Source organism: Salvelinus sp. IW2-2015, linkage group LG18 (genome assembly GCF_002910315.2).
Source record: "Salvelinus sp. IW2-2015 linkage group LG18, ASM291031v2, whole genome shotgun sequence".
In the NCBI taxonomy this organism is placed as follows: Eukaryota; Metazoa; Chordata; class Actinopteri; order Salmoniformes; family Salmonidae; genus Salvelinus; species Salvelinus sp. IW2-2015.
In genome coordinates, this window is record NC_036858.1 from 39,075,840 (window position 1) to 39,094,779 (window position 18,940).

Genomic DNA, 18,940 nt, shown 5'->3' on the forward strand with positions numbered 1-18,940 from the left:
TTGTGTTAAACAGTTTCTATTAATAGCGCTGAATAACTTCATACATACAGCACATATTACACACACTCAAATGTTTTTTTTTACATCAATAGATGGGATGTGTGATTGGACGCAAGTCTTCATTCCCATGTGAGAGTGAACTGGGATAAATATGCCCCTGAATATTCATTTGCCTGAACATTTCAGTGTTGTAACTGATCAAAGTTCTCTTCTCCAAAAGGCACACACGAATACTCTTCTATAATATTCAAACTAACATAGTTCCCTTGATCAGTTTCCGTAACAGATGGATGAGATGGCACATTGACAGCATGAAAAAACACTTAAGAAAATGTACATATYATTCAACCTTGTTTTATGAACCTGAAAAGTGGCTTGTACCTGACCATTATTGTCTTTGAAACATTATAGATTAAAAACACTGTATTAGTATGAAAACTCAATGATTAGATAAATAGTTTGTTTTAAATGACTGCAATGCAAGTCTAAAGCTCACATACTGTGCAACAATAACCAGCTACTGTAGATCCTTGACCTCCACACGTGTGAATATAGTTTCCTGTGTAAACAGTAAAAACACAGGATGAAGGCAAAATATCATACAGAGACTTTCGAACTAAAGAGACAAAATGCGACCAAGATATCATTTTTCCTTTACCATAATCTCCTTCAACAGCTGTCTCTCTAGCAATTATCCCGGGGACAAGGTTACCTTTAAGTGTTTAGAAACATTCTATTATTTTTTTACAATAAAAGTGACTCCAAAWTGACACAATACATTATTTACCATTCATTTATATTGGGCACACAATAATCTGAAACAACCTCAACAAACAGAAAATGCATCCAACAAATGTGTAGAGTCACAAGCTTGATGTAGTCATTGCTTGCTATGAATATGGGACCGAATAGTTAACTTTTTGCTACTTCAATACACATAAGTGAATTTGTCCCAATACTTATTTGTCCCCTGAAATGGGAGGACTATGTGCAAAAAGTGCTGTAATTTCTTAACAGTTCACCCGATATGGATGAAAATACCCTCAAATTAAAGCTGACAAGTCTACACCAGAAACCTCACAGTCACTGTATCATTTAAAATCCTGGAGTACAGAGCCAAAACAACAAAACATGCATCACTGTCCCAATACCTTTGGAGCTCACTGTATCTGTTGTTTTTGAGCTAAGGTTTCTGTGCACTAAATGTTGTGCAGACACACACACACACACACACACACACACACACACACACACACACACACACACACACACACACACACACACACACACACACACACACACACACACACACACACACACACACACACACACACACACACACACACGACCAAGGTGCCCCTACTACACTATGTCAAAGTCTAAGGTCACGTCTCCCTCACGATAGACTACAAAGAAAATCCTCTATCCACATCCACCTTCCATTACCTTTTATGGTGATTGGCTGACTGCATTCTCACATTTCTCCTGAATGTGATCTTCCTTACACTCTTAGAAAAAATGTGCTATCTAGTACCTGAAAGGGTTATTCGGTTGTTCCCATAGGATAACCCTTTCAATAACCCTTTTTGGTTCCACATAGGGTTCTACATGGAACCCAAAGTGGTTATGCCTGGAACCAAAAATTATTATCTTATGGGGACAGCCGAAGAACCCWTTTGGAGCGTAGTGTCTTTGAGACTGGGTAGAGAATGCATGTAAGGGGTTATTCGTGCAACATAGGCACACAGCTATTTACTATACCCCTTGCTATTCACAGGTAAAATACTTCCTCTGATTACAACATCCCTTTTTCATGGCAATACTCCTTTCTTCTCCAAACTATAAAAAGCTGTCCTCTTCATTCATTAGTCACTTGTCCAAAGGGTATCATTCAACCAGTCAGAACATTGAGGGCGTTACAGATGGAAATGTATTGTACAGACACAATTCTCCAGCTCTCATGATATTGTCTGTGCTGTACAATACATTTCTAACTGCAACATTCTGAATGATAGGTCTAGGGTGCTGATAAAAACATAGATAGTTCCCCCTGCTGCCTTCAAGGCTCGGGAGAGTGAAATGACCTAGCAGCAATGCTATCACCAGTGGGGTGGAAGATGATTGTTTTGCAGTGAGTGAGCCAGATCCCTCCTGGTTAAGTCCACCTTCATGGTGGCGGAGTCCAATCCAGTATCTGGGATATAGTGACACAGTGGAGGCCAGCATTGCCTTTTCCTGTGCATCGTTATAATATCTTTAATGGTCTATCATATACCTGGTACAGGAGAACAGGAGGTTGATGGCAACTTAATTGGGGAGGARAGGATGGTGGTAATGGCTGGAGCAGAATAGGTGGAATGGTATCAAATACATCAAACAAATGGTTTCCATAACATTACCACAAGCCCATGCTCCCCAATTGATGCCATTCCATTTACTCCATTCCAGCCATTAGTATAAACCGTCCGCCTCTCAGAAGCCTACCCTGTAGAGTAGACAGGTCATGGTGAAATGCCAACCCTTTATGCCCCAACATGATTTTCGGACATATTTGACGGTCCAACTGGATGATGCTGAATCTCAGTGTTGCTGAGCCATACTGAGACAGGCCAAACCTACATGCTCCAATAAGACTGAATTATGTCTCTGACGGTCTTTGATGAACAACCTCCTGTAGCTGAGCCATAGGTGACACAGACAGGTCAGCCCTACATGCACTGATAGGCCTCAATGTTTTCTTTGATGATCTCGGTGAATGAGCCACGGTGTTACACAGCCAGGCCGATCCTACGTGCTCCGGTAGGTCTTTATAATGTCTTTGATAGTCCTCCTGCAGATCGGGCAGCAGGCGTTGGCCATCTTCTTCAGTTTGAGGCCACAGGCGTAGCAGAGACACATGTGACCACAGGCGTACAGCACCGTGTCCACCACGTTCTCATAACAGATGGTGCACTCGTCACTCCAAGAGCCCGAGCACACTTGGAAAGTGGGGTATTCTGGGTGGCTGGAGAATGGCGAGCTGGGAGTCGTACCTGGGAGACAATGGAATAGGTTTTAGTGTTAGGCGGATAATTGTCATACCGTATAGCTTGGAAACGGTACTTCTTCTAGTAGGCGTTTTTCAATTTCGTACTAATTATACTGCATCTTCTCTGAAAAGATATCTTCTATGTTTACACTTTGCAGGATATTGAGTCAATATAACTCGTGTTCTTCCTTTTGAGAGGGACTTAACTATAKTAAAAGGTATCAGGTTGCTGTGTGACCTTTTGTGCAATATACATATCACATTTCCAGCCTATTGCGGTCAAAAGAAATTCTCAACAAATACGTTAAATGCAGCTAATGTTGCCCTTCTTGGTCACATTCCTGCCATAAACAAAGGTGGAAAACGATAGACAGCAAGAGATAGAGAGGAGGGAGAAGAGAAAAATAAAACACCAGGATAACATCTAACCTGGTGAGTGACAAGGTAGTAATGGAAAGAGGGTTCACCTGTGGAGCTGCTGAAGGCTGGTGGGAAGCTGGCATTGAGGCTGGTGTTGAGGTTGATGTTCAGGTTGGAGTTGGGGTTGGGCTCGGAGCTGTCGCTGCAGCGCAGTGTTGGGGTGTTAGGGGTGCAGGATGGGGAGCTGGGAATTGACTGCCCCTGAGGGTCTGCATTCAAAGACGAGCCTGAGGGCACAGAGAAGCACTGTGTCACATACAAACTGCTCTGAACTCATGTACAGTGCATTCAGAAACTATTCAGACCCCTTCCTTTTTCCACATTTTGTTATGTTAGACTTTTAAAATGTTTTACTCAATAAAGCCTCAATCTATACACAATACCCCATAATGACAAAGTAAATATAGGTTTAGACTTTTTTGCATATTTATAAAACATTAAAAAGATACGTTTTTTTTTTTTTTACATAAGTATTCAGACCCTTTCCTATGAGACTCAACATTTTGCTCAGGTATATCCTGTTTCCATTGATCAACCTTGAGATGTTTCTACAACTTGATTGGAGTCCATCGGTGGTAAATTCAATTGATTGGACATGATTTGGAAAGGCACACACCTGTCTAAATAAGGTCCCACAGTTGACAGTGCATGTCAGAGGATACATGGATAGCATACGATCTATGATTGTGTGCTATCCATTTATGTTTTTTATATGTTCTATTTACAGTTGAAGTCAGAAGTTTACATACACCTTAGCCAAATACATTTAAACTCAGTTTTTCACAATTCTTGACATTTGTGAAATGTCAAATTCCCTGTCTTAAGTTACTTAGGATCATCACTTTATTTTAAGAATGTGAAATGTCAGAATAATAGTAGAGAGAATGATTTATTTCAGCTTTTATTTCTTTCACATTCCCAGTGGGTCAGAAGTTTACATACACTCAATTATTATTTGGTAGCATTGCCTTTAAATTGATTAACTTGGGTCAAACGTTTCGGGTACCCTTCCACAAGCTTCCCACAATAAGTTGGGTGAATTTTGGGCCATTCCTCCTGACAGAGCTGGTGTAACTGAGTCAGGTTTGTAGGCCTCCTTGCTCGRACACYCTTTTTCAGTTCTGCCCACAKATTTTCTATAGGATTGAGGTCAGGGCTTTGTGATGGCCACTCCAATACCTTGACTTTGTTGTCCTTAAGCCATTTTGCCACAACTTTGGAAGTATGCTTGGGGTCATTGTCCATTTGGAAGACCCATTTGCGACCAAGCTTTAACTTCCTGACTGATGTCTTGAGATGTTGCTTCAATATATCCACGTAATTTTCCATCCTCKTGATGTCATCTATTTTGGGAAGTGCACCATCCCCTCCTGCCGCAAAGCACCCCCACAACATGATGCTGCCACCCCCGTGCTTCACGGTTGGGATGGTGTTCTTCAGCTTGCAAGCATCCCCCTTTTTCCTACAAAACATAAGGATGGTCATTATGGCCAAACAGTTCTATTTTTGTTTTATCAGAGCAGAGGACATTTCTCCAAAACGTACAAGCTTTGTCCCCATGTGCAGTTGCAAACTGTAGTCTGGCTTTATGGCGGTTTTGGAGCAGTGGCTTCTTTGTTTCCTTGCTGAGAGGCCTTTCAGGTTATGCCGATATAGGACTCGTTTTACTGTGGATATAGATATTTTTGTACCCGTTTCCTCCAGCATCTTCACAAGGTCCTTTGCTGTTGTTCTGATATTGATTTGCACTTTTCACACCAAAATACATTCATCTCCAGGAGACATAACTTCCTGCTTTCTGAGCGGTATGACGGCTGCGTGGTCCCATGGTGTTTATACTTGCGAACTATTGTTTGTACAGATGAACGTGATACCTTCAGGCATCCTGACTAGTCTCCCACTAGGGATCCTGACCAGGGATGGTGCCAGGTTTCCTCCAGACGTGACGCTTGGCATTCAGGAGTTTAATCTTGGTTTCATCAGACCAGAGAATCTTATTTCTCATGGTCTGAGAGTCCTAAAGGTGCCTTTTGACAAACTCCAAGCGGGCTGTCATGTGCCTTTTACTGAGGAGTGGTTTCCGTCTGGCCACTCTACCATAAAGGTCTGATTGGTGGAGTGCTGCAAAGACGGTTGTCCTTCTGGAAGGTTCTCCCGTCTCCATAGAGGAACTCTGGAGCTCTGTCAGAGCGACCATCTGGTTTTTAGTCACCTCCCTGACCAAGGCCCTTCTCCCCGATTGCTCAGTATGGCCGGGCAGCCAGCTCTAGGAAAGGTCTTGGTGGTTCCAACCTTCTTCCATTTAAGAATAATGGAGGCCACTGTGTTCTTGGGGACCTTCAAATCTGCAGACATTTTTTGGTACTCTTCCCCAGATCTGTGCCTCGACACAATCCTGTCTGAGCTCCACGGACAATCCCTTCGACCTCTTGGCTTGGTTTTTGCTCTGGAAGTGAAATAAACTCACTTCTGTTTTAGGCGAGGAGCTGGCTAGTGGAGTAGAACACTTGAAAAAGAAAAGGAGAGCTGCACACTCCAGGAGCTCATATGCAATAATTTAATAACCAACGTGTCGACAGACAAGCTGTCTTCATCAGGGTATAATGACAAACACTGCGGGTCACTAGTTTATATAGTGTCAAAGGAAACACATAGGTGTCTGTAATCATGGCTGGCTTTGGCTTGATATCATAGGTTAATTTACAGATATACAGTTGAAGTCGGAAGTTCACATACACTTAGGTTGGAGTCATTAAAACTTGTTTTTAACCACTCCACAAATTTCTTGTTTGGAGAAAAAAGGGGGATGCTTGCAAGCTGAAGAACACCATCCCAACTGTGAAGCACGGGGGTGGCAGCATCATGTTGTGGGGGTGCTTTGCTGCAGGAGGGACTTGTGCACTTCACAAAATATATGGCTCATGAAAATTCTGTGTATATATTGAAGCAACATCTCAAGACATCAGCCAGGAAGTTAAAGCTTGGTCGCAAATGAGTCTTCCAAATGAACAATGACCCCAAGCATACTTCCAAAGTTGACACAAAATGGRTTAAGGACAACAAAGTCAAGTTATCGGAGTGGCCATCACCTCAATCCTATAGAAGATGTGTGGGCAGAACTGAAAAAGCATGTGCGAGCAAGGATGCCTACAAACCTGACTCAGTTACACCAGCTCTGTCAGGAGGAATGGGCCAAAATGCACCCTACTTATTGTGGGAAGCTTGTGGAAGGCTACCCGAAATGTTTGACCCAAGATAAACAATTTAAAGGCAATGCTACCAAATACTAATTGAGTGTATGCAAACTTCTGACCCACTGGGAATGTGATGAAAGAAATAAAAGCTGAAATAAATCCTTCTCTCTACTATTATTCTGACATTTCACATTCTTAAAATAAAGTGGTGATCCTAACTGACCTAAAACAGGGAATGTTTACTAGGATTAAATTTCAGGAATTGTGAAAAACTGAGATTAAATGCATTTGGTTAAGGTGTATGGAAACTTCCGAGATCAACTGTATATCTCCATAAATCAGACTATGACCCCTGACTCTCATACCGAACTTTAACCCCTAACTTTAACCCCTAGCCTAGCTAACGTTAACCACCTAGCTAACGTTAGCCACTAGGAAATCGTGTACTGGACACAAATGTGTTATGAAGAAATCATGTGGTAGACACAAATTGGAATAAGTAATTTGTGTCTATTTCATGATAATCTCTGATAGTGTGTTGGCTATATTGTAGATGAATTATATCACATTGCATTGTATGGCCCCCTCTAAAGTTGTTTGTTTATATATACAGTACCTGTCAAAAATGTGGACACCTGCTCATTCCAGGGTTTTTTCTTTGTTTTCTATTTTCTACATTTTAGAATAACAGTGAAGACATCAAAACTATGAAATAACACATATGGAATCATGTAGTACCCAAAAAAGTGTTAAACAAATCAAAATATGTTTTATATTTGAGATTCTTCAAAGTAGCCACCCTTTGCCTTGATGACAGCTTGCACTCTTGGCATTCTCTCAACCAGCTTCCTGAGGTAGTCACCTGTAATGCATTTCAATTAACAGATGTGCCTTGTGAAAAGTTTCTTTAATTTATTTCCTTCTTTATGCGTTTGAGKCAATCAGTTGAGTTGTCAGTTTGAGACAATCAGTTGTGTCCCCGGATCCCAGTCTACAGTATGTATGGTTGCATTTGTGTGCGTCTCTAAGTGAATCAGGAGCCCTTGAGGTATTGTAGTCTCACCAAGAAGTGCCCCCCCCACCTCCATATTTACAATCCCACTGGCTATGGCAGTGTCTGTCCTGTGCCATATCCATCCATTCTGAACAGCAGCACCGGCAGCCCTATTTGGCATCAGCCCTCCTATTGGCATCAGAGGAGAATAGCTATGACATTTCCAAATCCACAGATCTAGTAGGCTATATCTGAAAGGCACAAAAAAATTTAGTTTACACACAGGGCTGTAAAGTGCAACCATTTTGGTTGCATATGCTCCTAAATACTATACTGTGCGACCCGACATTTTATTTTGGGAACACCGTGCATCTACAAAAATAATCAACCAGGTAATCATTTTTGTAATGATTCGGCTTCATTGTACCATTGTTTTTGAGTGACCTATAGAGATAAAAATAAAATAAAAGCGAGTACAGATTCATTACTGTCATGGTTGCACCATTAATACAGCGAAAACAGATGGTTTTTAGCACAAACTGTTGCAATGTTTTTTTCTTTCTTACATTCATAAACCATTTCACGGGCTGTTCCAAAACCACTCATAGGCATTTGTTTACACCTTGTTCAGTCATGTAACATTATTCGCTAACTAACAACCTGGTTACTCAAGTACCAGTATAACCAAATGTTTAGGGGAAAAGAAAGAAAGAAAAAGGGATAGCAAAGATAGTACAGTATGAACAGTGTGGGGATAGCTTCTTCAGGAAATCAATGATTATATCATAGCAATGAACTGAACTCTCTTAAGGAGAGAGTGTACAATTTTCTATGTAATGCATCTAAATAGGTAGTGCTTTTACACAATGTAGAAACTTAATATTCCACAAACGACTGTAATCTCAATGACAGGTTTTTGTATCAACATTTTAGCCTTTTATAATAAACAAAGGGCTTTACAGGGTGAAAATATGAGTTTATAGGGCACAAAATAAGCTAGAAATCCATATAGGCCCAATATAGACTATATCTCAATCAATTTTAAAAAATCTATAATTTTATGGTGGTTCTAACTTTTACGTTGAGAGCAACAGTACCACCAATAAGATGTTTTAATTTAGAAACCTGTTTAAACATAACAATGTCTGCCATAAAACTCCTCTGGTATCTCTTATGTGCCAAATGAAACAACACAATTTGCAAGCAGTAAGCATACACAACCCACACATTACCCCATTTGTTCCCTATTTTTATATCCCGTACCCTAAGTCTCCCTGAAATGGAAAAGATACCTGACCTCACTCCCTAAGGTGAAAAATAACTGCAACAGCTGTACTTCACTCAACGAGACCCGCCATTTCTTTTAAAGAAAGTTTGAAACACATTCTCGTAAACCCTATTGCTATGACAATAATGTACATAATCGAGTGCAAAACTGAGCGGCTCTGATACAATAGAGCCTTGACAATGGGGTGCCCCTATACGTTCCCATCTCTCTCTAGTTGGACCACCCTTACTGGCGGGGTCTCAGTTTCAATCTACATAGAATATTACATCAAAAGTATTGTGGAGCTCCTGCACCTAAATACAAACAGTACCGGCACCCAACATGAATACCGGCACCTATTTCAGTCCAAGTCAAGCACTTGTTTATTGTTATGTATCAACCAAGGTTACACTCAAAAATGTTTGGTTTCAAGTGGATCAATGTAAAGTTTGCAGATATACAGTATCTTCTTTAAAAAGTGTGAACCACATACATCACTAGCATTACTAGCAACAAGTACAGTGACATTGTGGTAGAGTACTATAATTACACAAGTTTGCTTGCAAGTGTCTTCATATGAGCATTATCTACTTAACGTGACCTGTGTGACAGACCGGCTGCACAGCTGTCTGGTAACATCCTGGTCACCTCTAATAGGAGATCATACAGACAGATACCCTTCATGTCTATTCATAAACCCTTTCATCCAGGACAGGGTTCAGATCCTGCCATCGTATGAATGAATTCCTGGCCCCTCTATCTGGAATGGACAACATCTGAGGGCCTAAGAGTATGCAATGCAGCTGGGGATGTCTGCATGTGGCCCCGGCTAAATCCACTGTGGTTCAGTGTTTCCCAACTCCAGTCCTTGAGTACCCCGGACAGTACAGTTTTGTTGTAGCCCTGGGAAAGCACACCTGATTTAACTTGTCAACTAATCATCAAGCCCTCAATGAGATGAGTCAAGTAAGTTTGTCTGGGGCAACAACAAAAATGTGCTGTTGGGGGTACGCYAAGACTGGAGTTGGGAAACACTGATGTAGTGTATGCACAGTGCCTTTCACCACAACCTTATCAGATCTCAGTTGGTAGAGCAAGGTTCTTACAACGCCAGGATAGTAGGTTCGATTCCCGGAACCACCCATATATATGTAAAACATTTATATGCACATGACTGAGTCAATTTGATAAGAGTGTGTGCTAAATGGAATTATATTATATATTATTTGAAGTTTGCTACTGTACAAACAAGAAGAAATTAAGATATTCACACCCCATGATCATGCAAATGTGATGGACTCCCAACTGCTTCATTTCACAGATCCAACAACACACGACCATGGACAAGAACCACTTTCAGAGTTGGCTGTACGTTTCCACGGCAACACGTAGCATGTGGAGGCAGTGTGTAGGTGGAGAGAAACGTCACATCTGCCCTCCCCACAGCTGGAGTGGGTAATGGGGAAGCGATGTCAGAGTCATAAGAGGGGAGAGAGAAAGAAAGAAGAGGTAGAGAAAGAGAGAGGAGGTAGAGAGTGGCGGCCAGCGTTAGGAGAGTAAGGCGTGGGTGAAAACCGTGACGTCTGAATGCGAGACGCAATTATATTTTCATTATGCATATGTAGGGAATCATAAGCAGCTAGCAGAGCCCCCCCTGATAGATGATGACACTGTCTGATGCWGCTGCTGGGCCCATGCAGGACAGAAATAACCCACTCAACCCAGGAGAGGAGAGTGGAAAAGATAGGAGACACAAATTACCTCGCAATATCAAAGCAGTTCCATCAGTTCCTTCACATTTTTTGTTTAATTTGTCTTTGAAGACCTTGCAATATTGTTGTCAAACACTATGCTAACATAGTTAAACAAATTGAAACACAATCATTCTCAACAACAAGTTGGTCAGAAAACAAAGCCTACCAGGGGAACAGGTTGTTCAGGACATTATGACAAATAACCTGGCCTCAACGGAGCTTGTTAACAAAACAATAGAGCACACACACACATATGTGCTTACAAGCTATTTTCTGCAATATAGAAATGTTCATATCAAAATAATAAATTGCCTAAAGATTAGAGGTCGACCGATTAATCGGAATTGCCGATTAATAAGGGCCGATTTCAAGAGTTCAAACAGGTGCAGTTAATACAGGTAATGAGTGGAGAACAGGAGGGCTTCTTAAAGAAAAACTAACAGGTCTGTGAGAGCCGGAATTCTTACTGGTTGGTAGGTGATCAAATACTTATGTCATGCAATAAAATGCAAATTAATTACTTAAAAATCATACAATGTGATTTTCTGGATTTTTGTTTTAGATTCCGTCTCTCATAGTTGAAGTGTACCCATGATAGAAATTACAGACCTCTACATGCTTTGTAAGTAGGAAAACCTGCAAAATCGGCAGTGTATCAAATACTTGTTCTCCCCACTGTATTTTTTAACCGGCATATTTAGTTAATATTGCCTGCTAACATGTTTTCTTATAACTAGGGAAATTGTCACTTCTCTTGCGTTCCGTGCAAGCAGTCAGGGTATATGCAGCAGTTTGGGCCGCCTGGCTCATTGCGAACTGTGTGAAGTCCATTTATTCCTAACAAAGGCCGTAATTCATTTGCCAGAATTGTGCATAATTATGACATAACATTGAAGGTTGTACAATGAAACAGCAATATTTAGACTTAGGGATGTCATCCGTTAGATAAAATACGGAACGGTTCCGTATTTCACTGAAAGAATAAACGTCTTATTTTCGAGATGGATTCGACCATATTAATGACCTAAGGCTCGTATTTCTGTGTGTTATTATGTTATAATTAAGTCTATGATTTGATAGAGCAGTCTGACTGAGCGATGGTAGGCACCAGCAGGCTCGTAAGCATTCATTCAAACAGCACTTTCGTGCGTTTTGCCAGCAGCTCTTCGCAATGCTTCAAGCATTGCGCTGTTTATGACTTCAAGCCTATCAACTCCCGAGATTAGGCTGGTGTAACCGATGAGAAATGGCTAGCTAGTTAGCGGGGTGCGCGCTAATAGCGTTTCAAACGTCACTCGCTCTGAGACTTGGAGTAGTTGTTCCCCTTGCTCTGCATGGGTAACGCCTGTCTCTTATACACATCTAGATGTGTATAAGAGACAGGTTTATGACTTCAAGCCTATCAGCCTAATGGCTGGTGTAACCGATGAGAAATGGCTAGCTAGTTAGCGGGGTGCGCGCTAATAGCYTTTCAAACGTCACTCGCTCTGAGACTTGGAGTAGTTGTTCCCCTTGCTCTGCATGGGTAACGCTGCTTCGAGGGTGGCTGTTGTCGATGTGTTCCTGGTTCGAGCCCAGGTAGGAGCGAGAAGAGGGACGGAAGCTATACTGTTACACTGGCTAAAAACTAAAGTGCCTATAAGAACATCCAATAGTCAAAGGTATATGAAATACAAGCTTTTTTACYTGGCACATATTGCACTTTTACTTTCTTCTCCAACACTTTGTTTTTGCATTATTTAAACCAAATTGAACATGTTTCATTATTTATTTGAGGCTAAATTGATTTGATTGATGTATTATATTAAGTTAAAATAAAAGTGTTCATTCAGTATTGTTGTAATTGTCATTAGTACAAATAAATAAATACATTAAAAAAAAGAAAAAACGGCCGATCGGTATCGGCTTTTTTTGGTCCTCCAATAATCGGTATCGGCGTTGAAAAATCATAAATCGGTCGACCTCTAGTAAAGATGCAAGGCTCTGTAAAAAATATATATCAAAAAATATATATAGTATCAAAGCCATGAACATCTAATACTAAACATGCTTGCAAACCAGAAAAATATGTAGGCCTACATCTTAGAGTTCTGATTTGTTTCAACTTGTAAAACACCTTCAAAGTAATTTCTCTGTGTAGAACATTGTAGTTTGCTTAAATTCCAGGCCCTAGAATCCACTTACAAACAGGAGAATCACTGCAAATATGATCCCAAATCTCCACATGCAGCTTGTCATTAATTCTCCATTTGCAACAGCACCCTTCCCTGTCAGCTATGATTTATAACATGTTATTCTAGTGTTTATTTATCATGGGTTGGTCCTATAATCACCCTGTTGCCTCTAATACATGGGACTGGCAACTCAATACCAAAAAGTGGGAGCTGTATTCAATCAAGACAGGTTTTTCCCCCCTAAGGCCTCCTCATCCAGCTAACGTTGTCATGGTGTGTAAAGACTGGGCATGATGTGTCTGCACCTGAGAGGACTTACAGCTAGGGAATGAGTGTGTACGGTCATTAGTGGTGTGTGTGTGTTTGTGTGTTCCTGCATGCACACAGACACATTCACAGTTCAAGCAGGCAGAAATACAGCCAGTATGAAGATTTCGCATCAGTCTGACGAGTTTTGCAAGGAAGGCATATATTAACCCCCGCTGTACCAAACCAAATGCTTGGCTAGAAGCAAGGGGAAATAATGTGCGAGTTGAGATAAGAGATTATTTGGTAGTGTACCTGTGACGGCCAATACAATAGGGCTTGGAACACTGCTTGTCCAATCAGCATCCATGATGGAAAATGATCACATATGCCTTTACAATCTTTTATGTCCAACAATGAAGATTCAAATACACATTTTTGTGCTCAGAAAACGGAATAAAACCACCCGTGGGTCAAATTCAACCCACAGGRCGCCAGTTGGGGAACCCTGATACACAGTTAAGTTAGTTCCTACAGCATGACCGGGAGAAGTACAGTAGGCGAGGGCAAATTTAAGATTAGAGACGTTATGATAAACATGTGGCAGAAGAGGTGGGACAGCAAGCCCAAGGGCCGGAATTTCAATGTCCTAGGCATTCAGTTGCGCCTAGGACATTGTACATTGAACTGGTCATCACATTTGGTAGGCAAGCATGTGAATGGTTTGTGTGCGGAGTATATGGTTGATGAAACAGTAAAGCATGTGTTGAAAGTACCAATATGTGGAAGAGAAGGAAATATTGTTGTGTAGGGTTATTGAGGTTGGACAGGAATGGGAGGGTGGAAGGGATTTGGGGGATGGGGGAGGATTTGTTAGACGTAAGTAGGGCTCTTTTATTTTCTTAGTAGAACAGGATTAGGTCGGAGGGTTTAGTTTTTCATAATGTTTGTTTCTTTATTGATTCATCTGTACGCTATGATTGACTACAGTAGGTGGCGGAAAGCACCTCTAACGTTTGTTTGAGGACCGCCATAATACCATAGAAGACAACGKCCGGGAAAACTTTTGCGTAGCGACATCATCGTAAGAGATTGGATTATTGTACCAGTGTTGAATGTCTAAACTGAAATAGCTAACAAGCTATTATGTTAATAAGGTATGAATTATTTAAAAGTTGTTGCTTTGTTTGTTGAAACTGTCACTGGGCAGTGACGCTGTTAGCTAGCTAACGTCAAACAGACCAAAGGGGACATTGTTTTTATTTTGCAGATCATTCTATGCAACGTTCTGTTTGAGTCTAACAACGTTAGACGTTGAACATACCTAAATAGCTAGTACCTAACATTTGAACATTGATAGCTAGCTAGCTCCCGGACCGAAGGGGATATCCTGTTAGCTGACATTACCAATAATAGTTTATCCTGTCAGCGAACACTTCTAGGCACTAAAAGTTATGACGCTAGATACCTACCCAGTTAATTAGCTAACGTAAACTCACCCCATTCCGTACAAATGTGCGTAACCGTGACATTCAAACGAGGCTACAAAGAAAACTAAATGGGACTGTAGCGACTGTGTTGACTTCAAAATCGGGGGTGTCAACTAGGTTTCTATTCAAGCGTTGATCGACATGGTAATGGCTCTATAGTATTGGAGAAAAGTTGAAAAAAACTGACCCTCCGTTACATCTTGACGTGTRATGTCGTAACGTACAGCACGCATAAAGCAACTATTTCTGTCTTACAATCTCTCTCCACCAGGTGTAGCACTTCTCTCATCGTTTAAAAACAAGAAATGGACAGTGACGGGGGTAAGGGGGGATACCTAGTCATTTTTTTCATCATCATTGCATGCGATCATCATTCTCAATGAAGAAGATCACTTTAGCACCGCCCTAAAAACCCGATTCTAATTCGACACAAACCTTCAAATAGGTATGTAATGACACATTATATAAACTCTTTATAGTGTTTTATATACATTTTAGAGGCGATAAGGTGATAAGTTGGACAGATCGAGACATCTGTCGACATCTGTCCTTCTCACTATCACGCATTAGTTTCGCTTCCCCACCCACCATTTTTAAAAAGACCCGACGGGGCTCATTGCCTGCTTGAATTATGCGGAAACGGGTAGTGTTAAGGTCATGTCATCGATTTTGTTGTAACGGGGAGAAATTGTGCTTTACAGTGGTATTGACATTACAGTTGATCTGGAAGTATTACGTTTTTGGGGCGCTAAAATAAGGGCAATTGTACGGACCAAGGCGATGTACGAGTTTACGTGAGTTTACATGAGCTATTTATGACTATGCCAGAAATAGTCATATCTGGCTATACATTGCTTTGACCTAGCTCGCCATATAATTTATCATCAAGAGACATTCAAGGTCTTACCCTAGATACGATTCCTAGCTAGTTATCTAACGCTAGCTGTATACAGCAGAGTTGCCAGGGCCTTGATGGGTAGAATAACTAACTAGCTAGCTAATAAACGTAGTATTTGAAACCATCCAGTCCTATGATTAATGTCTATAATTTACAAAGCATTATTTTGTTTCTGGCAGTCATACAATATGACATAAAAAAAATAAAATAATAATAATATATATATATATATATTATATAATATATATATATATATATATATATATACATATACACACACACACACACACACACACACACACACACACACACACACACACACACACACCAACACACCACACACACACACAACACACCACACACACCCATCATTTGAAAATAACAGAGTACGAACCTCCAATCAAAGTAAGTACAGAATAACCATCTTTTTTTGTACATTTACCATTTTCTCAATATTGTAATAACATGATGTTCTACTGGAAACTTGTATCTATGTACGTGGGTGTGTGTGTAATAATGTGTACATCTCCCACCAATGTGACACCCCCAGGTGTGATCCTCTCTTTGAGAAGGAGGTGACCCGCTACATCCCTTGCTACATGGAGGAGATTGGGTATTTGGCCAATCACAGGAGGAGAGGAAGAGGATAAGCATAGGCTACAACCTGCTGTCAGACTGTTACCAGGAGTGTGTGTGTGGATGTTTTTTTCTTCATCTCATCTCTCACTGATCATTTCTGTCATGCCCTGATCTCTCATTCCCCCACCCCTTTCTATCTCCCCCTTTTCRCCTCTCTCCCAGTGTGAAGGTTGTGTATAATGAGTTCCACAGCACTCATGGCCATCAATGAGCAGGACAAACTGCACTGGTGGAAGAACACCCACAGACCGGGCATATCCACTGACTGGCATCAGTTCCAGGTGCAACACAAAACACACACAGCGGGCTAATGGAAGTTAATGGGGCCTACTGGAGTGTACTGTAATATGGGATGATGTAAAATTGTGCCCCTTTGTTATAGTCTGAGTTTGTTCAATGTAGTGAACAGTGTTACAAGCTAATGTAGCTAATGTGACCATTATTCGAGACTGCTAGAGGGTAATATACTGGACCGGTTTGCCTTGTTGTGGGCACCAGAAAAMAAAATAAATAAAATTGAAAACTGTCAAGGCACAGAAAGGCCGTACAATAGAGGTGAGCATGTCTCCATCTGTCTTTGACATCATGCTACAGAACAACTCTATCTCAGTGATGCTAAAGGCCTTTGCCTGTACGTCAGATTCAGTGTTTTACCATTATCACGTCACACGTATCATCCTGGCCAAATCATGCAGTCTGCAAAGGCCTGAAGGACTTAAGTCTTTCAGTACTCACTATCTCAATATGATGAATCATCAATTCCTAATTACTGATTGGTTTGTAGATAGTGGTATGTCTCCTCTGTGTCTGTATGTGTGTGAATGAATGACACAGCGACAAGCTTGTTGGGGGTGACTGGGAGCACAGTGCTGTAGCGGTGGGACAGAGAAAACGGCAACAGAGAGCAGACCTGCCAACATGCACGCATTTTGCGWAACAACTACGCAATTCTCTGTCCATGTATGCAGGTACAAGATCTGAGTTAAAGTACYCAGAAATAAATAGGGTCTGATTTTTTAACATTTTTTAAATCAAAAATAAATCCACTGAGCAAATCTAACATCCCYATTCTCGAGCTGCAACACAGACATATACGGAGTTTGTGTCAACGTACATGGAGATTAATACATCATAATTCGACGTCGCTACCCCGTGTCTGCCCCTCCTGTTTGTTGAGATGCTGAGTTTGCCGACTGTCAGCTGTACGTAAAAACATGGACAAATCCCCTTTTCCACTTTGTGTTGTGGAAAGGTAAACACTAATTGTTTCAAGCTAACATAAATTGGACATTCGGTGGGCTCTATGGTACCTGCAGTTCACTCGCATTTGTTTGTGAAAGAAATTAAATGCAAATACGAAAAATAACTGGTCGCATTTGTGCGAGTATGATATACATTCATTTCTGCGTCCCATTAGTTGTATTTTCCAAGTAACATTACGAGAACCAAGCAACCTGATAGACTATTATGATCCACGTCACAAAAAMCATTACAAAAGTATAATACAAAATAAACATCTTGGCATTAAATGGAGTCGGGAGTTTAGAAGACTGCGCGATGAAGAATGAATGTATGTCCGGTATTAGGTATAGAGGCAATGCTTCTATAGACTCACAAACAGCGCGCGCATGAACGTGCGGGGGGAACCCCAATTTCGGAGCYAGTTGAATCTCCAATTTACCGCGCGCGTCTGGTACTCTAAAAAGTTGAACAAGTTTGGCAGGTCTGAGAGAGAGTTTCGTCCTGAGCCCGATAGTTTGATCAGCTCTGAGTTCAACTTGAGATAACCAGTACCATGAAAGTAGCTCACCTTTTAGCCAGGTAAAATCAAATCCTTCAGAACTAACCTGCTCTTGGACAGGCTAACTCAAGGCTAACTCCACTTACCCTGAATGAAATGACTGAGCCAAGAGTTGAAGACCAATTAAATCAGATACCCTTCCTCTCACAAAGATTGTGTCATCATCCCCTTTATTTGAGGAAGGCTGATTAAATATTTTAATCATCAAATGTTAATATTGCACATTTAGTAAGGACAGCATTTGCTTGCCAAACTGTACATTTTTCACGTGATTGTATTTTGAAATTTGCAAAAGCCAAACTTACAGCCGCAACCAACCATAGCAGTTCCCATTCAAGTGAAGACATTGCTAAAGTGTACCCCTTTGGGTCCCCAGGACTAGGATTAAGAAATGCCATTCTATCCAGACTAATTGGATTCCCCACCTCACCTCTCGCTGGCTACCGTATGTAGACATGATCCAACTCCGTGAACACATTGACTATAATTCAATATATGTGTGTTACGTGAACACGTTTGCTTTCTTTGCCATCCACAAGAATGTAGGTTAGATATGACAGCACTGCATAGCTAAGAAGTTTCAGTGTTGCTACAGTTTGCAAACAAAGTAATTGTGACACTATTTATGTTTTTCAGGTGATCATGGTGACAGTCTTATCATAGAGATGTGCAACTCTGGTCCTCAGAATGACATTTAATATTAGCTGGTGCTGGGGAAAAAGTGTAACACCAATCAGGCCCTTGAGGGCTGGAGTACCACGAAGAGGATGACCAGATCGAGATGTAATCAACAGACTTGACTTAAGATCCAGCATGATCTGATACAGGGCTCTTTTGGAGAGTTAGTCGTGTATGTTTTCTCCAACACTAATCTAGTGTATGCTGAGGGTCAATGTTGTCAAGGTAAAATGAGTAAGCGAGCAAGCTAGCCAACTTGTTCTATAGCTTTGAATATGGCTTAGAACAAATATATTGAGCGTTAATGTTGTTGGGATATAACGTTAGCTAGCAAAAAATGTGTAGCTAGSTATTGTT

The 18,940-nt window shown here is 41.0% G+C and overlaps 1 protein-coding gene across 1 annotated transcript in view; it reads right to left on the reverse strand.

Annotated features, from left to right (window-relative positions):
- The window catches only part of LOC111977486 (E3 ubiquitin-protein ligase NEURL1-like), a 68,386-nt gene continuing 49,446 nt past the window's right edge, over positions 1 to 18,940 (reverse strand). The window contains exons 5-6 of the mRNA XM_024006921.2: positions 3,496 to 3,675; positions 1 to 3,032 (exon numbers count right to left, since the gene is read on the reverse strand). Of these exons, the coding sequence (XP_023862689.1) occupies positions 2,788 to 3,032; positions 3,496 to 3,675 (425 nt within the window). The 3' untranslated portion in view covers positions 1 to 2,787. The remainder of the gene's footprint in view (positions 3,033 to 3,495; positions 3,676 to 18,940) is intronic.